Below are 4,994 nucleotides of genomic sequence, written 5' to 3'. Positions count from 1 at the left end.
CTTGAATAAATGAATAAGACAACTCTTTCATATATTCTTCCTTTCAACTTTTACAATATGTTCCCAGTTCAAAAAAAAAAAGGCAGATCCCTTCTTTGTCCCCTATCTCTTCCTATTTATAAGAGACATTTCCCAAAAATCCTAAAAGGTACAGCATAAAGAATATCCGATCTTAGCTGCCCGCTTCTGGCATCAACCTTTATGAGGACGACCTGCAGTCGTTGTATCGTGGTCGACCCTGTCCTTTGTCTTGCTTATCCGTTACTGTGGTTACCAAATTTGGACCTATACAGTCACTATATTCTTTTTCCGCTCATTTTTGTTCTTTGAGTCCAAAAGAACCACATTTTGGTTCCGGACTCGCTCCTCTATAATATAGTAAAGTAAAATATATAAAATTAATTATTATATGCATATGCAAGAAATATTCAATATATATTCTATCTCATTTAAGCTTATCAATAGTAGTTAGTATAAATATAAATTTACTAAAATAAATAAAAGGAAGACAACAATTTCAAGAATATTTTTTCTGCGAAATAGAATCAGAGGTGCGAGTAAATGGGGAGCGATAAGAAGACGACGGAGGAGAAGAGGAAGCATAAGAGAAATTCGCCTTCTTCTCCACGAGGTTTTTTCCTTTCTTGTGTCTTCCAAAATCTGCAAAGAGATAATTTTTGAATATATATGGGCTTATACGTCTTTGTGTCTGCTTAAACAGATGAAGTGAAAAGCAAACGCCAGAATATCAAAGGGGATTGTGTCTAGATGAAGTGAAAAGCAAACGCCAGAATATCAAAGGGGATGAAGAGCGAAGGAAAGAAAAGAAGGACAAATCCAAGAAGGAGAAGCACAAATCCCATTCTAGTGAAGGTACTTGCACAATTTTTATTTTTATTTTAAATTTTGTATATGAGTTCTGTTCAGTATTATTACAAAATAAGCTGAGAATTTACTGATTTTATTATGAAAATTTAGGGATTTTGTTCTTTAATTGGGCCTCAGAAGGGTTCGTTTAGTTCCGTAAAACGTTTGCTATTTAGTATTTGATGTTGTTGCTGTTAGGGTTTGCTGCACTGATTAGTATAATGAGTTTGAAAAGGGAAAGCAAGTATTATGCCGCTCAGCAATCCTTTTGCTTTGGTTTCCAATTCAATTGATAGTTACGTGTAGGTTATGTGATCTGCCATTTATTAAGCAACTAAACAATAAATTAGGTCTGCACACAAACACATATAAAAAAGAAAAAGAAGAAAAATGATGGGTACGTATGTGGAAATAGTTAGAACACCATTTACAACAACAACAACCCACTATAATCCCACTAGTGGGGTCTGGGGAGCGAAGTGTGTACGCAGACCTTACCCCTATTCTGGAGGTTGTTTCCGATAGACCCTCGGCACAAGAAGATGACATGCGACAATAGAATGGTAACAACAACATAACCATAAAAATAGTACCAGCGAGCCAAGTGTCAGAAAATATACCTGGAAAAGCAATATCAATAATGATGGGTTAGTACACCATTTGCCTTTGGAAATGATGGGTGCTTGCTAGTGACTAAGCCTTCTTCTTTGAAATGGAGTTCTCTGTTCAGATCTTCCATTTACAATGGTGTTATTTACTGAACTCCAAGATCTTAGAGTGCAATCCATGTACGGATGCGAGTCAAAGCTAGGATATCTTATTCTAATAATTGAAAAGGTCTTCGATTTTGTTCAAATAGAATTAGGGTTCCCTTGGGTTCTTTCAACTCTTTATATAGTGATGGAGTAACTAATAGTCTTAGAGATAGACTTGTGACTTGTCAGTGATGATCTGTTAGATTTTAGGCAATCTTTTACAATCTAAACAAAGGATCAAAGGCTGGATTGCTGGTTCTACTTCATGTTACTAACCTTTGTTCTTGGTATTATTAGGTTTCACTCCATTATTTTGTGCGACTCATGGTGACATCTTGTTTGTAGCTTTATAGATTTAAACCACTATAGTTATGTTGTATGATTATTATAGCAAATGGTCGTTTCTGATATTTTAAATAATGTATGTTTATACATAGGGAGATGTGTGCACTTAGATTAAATGGTTTCCATGTATGTTACTGGTTTGGTGCTAGAAGATATGTTAGACACACTGACTCACTGATATTGCTTCAGAGAAGAAGTCAGGGGAAAAGCACAAAACCAAGAGCCACAAACATAAGGATAAATCGGTGAGTGCTTCTTGTTTAATACCTACATTTCTTTTGCTTCAAAATAACATTCTCAAGCTTACCATTTTACTCTGTATCATATCTCGTGGAAGGAAATTGTTATCTGCTCGCATAGTTATTATCCTCCGCACTAATTTGTTGCTGTATGTAGGTAGCATTGGTTTAAGTTGGTGTTGAATCTGTTGAATATAATAGGTTGCTCGTCTTTTTCTGTTTTGGCTGGAACTGATAGTTAGATATAGCTTTCTTGTGGTATGACGTTTCAGTTATCTATGTTAATTCTTGTAGAGAGTCTTCATTACATATGTGGCTGGCTGATGCTTAGAAATAAGTCTGTAAACTTGGAAAAATACTGGAGTTCCATTTTCTTCAGTTGTGATATCTGAAATCTTGGTTGGACTATTGTCGTCTTGATTGCAGATATAAAATAGTATTTGTGAAGTAAACCAAGGTATTCATATATGGAGGAATCATTCTTTTGAAGAGAACCTGTCAGATTCAAGAAGGGCAATAATTTCTGTGTGGTGAATTGTTAATGGCGTCCACACTTTCAGAGCTCTTTAATACTTGAAAAGTTGTTAGATTGTAGCAGTAGCAGTAACTGTTTTCTCCTCTGTTCTTTCTCACGACTTCCTTTATGAAAATAATTAGGACATCCATTTTCACTCAGGCTTTATTCCTCCATCTTTGATTTTTAATTATATTGCTTTACCTTCTTTCTCAGAAAAACAAGTTTGAAGAGTTATCAAAAGATGATTATTTCTCTAAGAACAATGAATTTGCTACTTGGCTGAAAGATAAGAAGAATTTGTTCTTCTCAGATCTTTCGTCTGAGACTGCACGCGATTTATTCTCTGACTTTGTCATACAATGGAACAAAGGAAAGCTTGACAGCCAATACTATGAGGGAATTGCAACCGGGCCTCGGTCATCCCACGCTTGGAATATCAAAAAGTAATAGAATTCCATGTTTCTTCTCTTTAAGGAGCAGTTGTATTGTCTTTTTTCCAGTTGTCCGATGGTTATGTCTTAGGCTTCTGTATTTTTGTGTTTTCTTTTTTCAGCAGAACATGCTTAGTCTTATGAAGTTACTTTCTTGGATAATGGTAAAATCACCATCTCTGTTGTAAGCTATGTTGTCCGGACTCTCCAAAATCCTGCCGCATCCCCGTCGGACCCTCCAAAAATGCACATACTTTTAGAGGATCCGACACGCACCTGGTAACATTTTTAGTGAGTCTGGGCAACATAGGTTGTAAGAGTTCTATGCTAGTCCTACCACGTGACTGCATTTATCATGGCCTTTGGCTGCAGAGACGGACAATACTTCTTATGATTCACGTAAACTCAATAGTTTTTATTCATACTTTCTATATGTATTAAAAATTTATTGAATATTTATAAATGTTAAAACTATAAATTCAAATATTATCGCATATTAACTTGAGGTTACTGCATGAACTCATAAATTTTAAATACACTTTTGTTTGAGTGCCTATGTGGCAACCTAAAACACTATGCCATATATTCAAAAAAATGTTCTAGCTTGGAGATGGTACTTTGCTCCAGCCTCCAAAGTCCAGTGTGACCACTGACCAGATAGCGGATAATATATAGCTCGAAATTATGTGGCTTAATTTTTTTATTGGGATTTCACTGAATGATCCGGCCAAAAAACCCAACTGGGCACACCTTAAACAGTTCTCTCGCTGTTTTGATTTTCATTTTTTCTTTCACTAATAATTTTCCACATTTTCGTGAAAAAATAGAAATGAAGCTAAAGCAATTATTGAGCTAAAACACCAAACTAATAAACCATGCAAGCCAAAATAAACAACCAACAAACAATTTTCTCCAAATAAACCATAATGAAAGGGGAATTATAGGCCTTAGTTAGAAACCAAAGACGAAGATAAACAAAGCTCAAAATACACACAATAAGGTAGTAACCAGAATTAAAACAATAACATACCCATTATATTTTCACAAGTGGGGTTTGGAATAACCGGAATTAAGTTGTACAAATATAGCTACGGCCGATTAATTGAATGACCAACACTTAATTTCAACGTACTATATATGGAAATGAAAGAGTTTACTTTTAATTAGTGCTTTAGCAATGGGGAGGATTAGGGAATTTGCATTTCTCAGGGAGTTGCATTGCAAGTGTTGGATCAACTCCTAAAGAAGGCAACCACTGAGAATTCTTATAAGAGCAAAGACATCCCCAGTCTGCTTGTGACAGTGCGCTGCAGCACTTGGCTGTAGGCGCCGAGGGGTTCGGGGTTGTTACGGATGGTTTACATGACATCAAACCTTCTCCTGATACGTTACATATTCCCTGTGCCCTCGACACTTCTATGCTAAAACTGCTTAACACAATGGCAACCAAAGCCAATGCCACAATTTTTTTGGCCAAGTAATTATGCTCCATCTCAAGTTCTTCTTTTTTCTTCTTATCTATTTGTTTCAATCTTTGTGTGTGTAGGGAAAAGGCATGAAATGAAGGGGTTTATATATAGGTAGGTGTGTGTGTGATTGGCCTATTGGGCAGAGGCGGATCCATGATTTAAATTCTATGAGTTCAATTTTAAGGTTTTTAACATTGAACCCATTATATTTTTAAAGTTATGGGTTCATATCTACTATTTTTACAATTTTAATGAATTTTTACATACAAATTTTTACTCCGCGTCGAAAGTTATGGGTTCAGTTGAACCCGTAGGTAGTACACTGTATCCGCCTCTGCTATTGGGTATGGGTTATGGGTTATGGGCAGGGG

General features: G+C 35.9%; 2 protein-coding genes across 2 annotated transcripts; one reads left to right on the top strand and one right to left on the bottom strand.

The window, feature by feature from the left end:
• Positions 1 to 561: 561 nt before the first annotated feature.
• Positions 562 to 3,170, top strand: LOC107802286 (protein pxr1-like). Its single transcript, NM_001425909.1, is given in 4 exon segments — positions 562 to 631; positions 769 to 873; positions 2,157 to 2,212; positions 2,937 to 3,170. Coding segments are annotated over 4 exon segments (465 nt in total).
• A 992-nt stretch (positions 3,171 to 4,162) lies between these two features.
• Positions 4,163 to 4,698, bottom strand: LOC107802284 (putative lipid-transfer protein DIR1). Its single transcript, NM_001425908.1, has one exon. It carries the CDS (start codon positions 4,644 to 4,646, stop codon positions 4,326 to 4,328), a length of 321 nt encoding a protein of 106 aa, NP_001412837.1. The 5' UTR covers positions 4,647 to 4,698; the 3' UTR covers positions 4,163 to 4,325.
• Positions 4,699 to 4,994: the final 296 nt, after the last annotated feature.

Source organism: Nicotiana tabacum, chromosome 6, assembly GCF_000715075.1.
Source record: "Nicotiana tabacum cultivar K326 chromosome 6, ASM71507v2, whole genome shotgun sequence".
Lineage (NCBI taxonomy): Eukaryota > Viridiplantae > Streptophyta > Magnoliopsida > Solanales > Solanaceae > Nicotiana > Nicotiana tabacum.
Note: the sequence above shows the minus strand (reverse complement) of the source record. Positions and strands in the feature narration are given on the sequence as shown.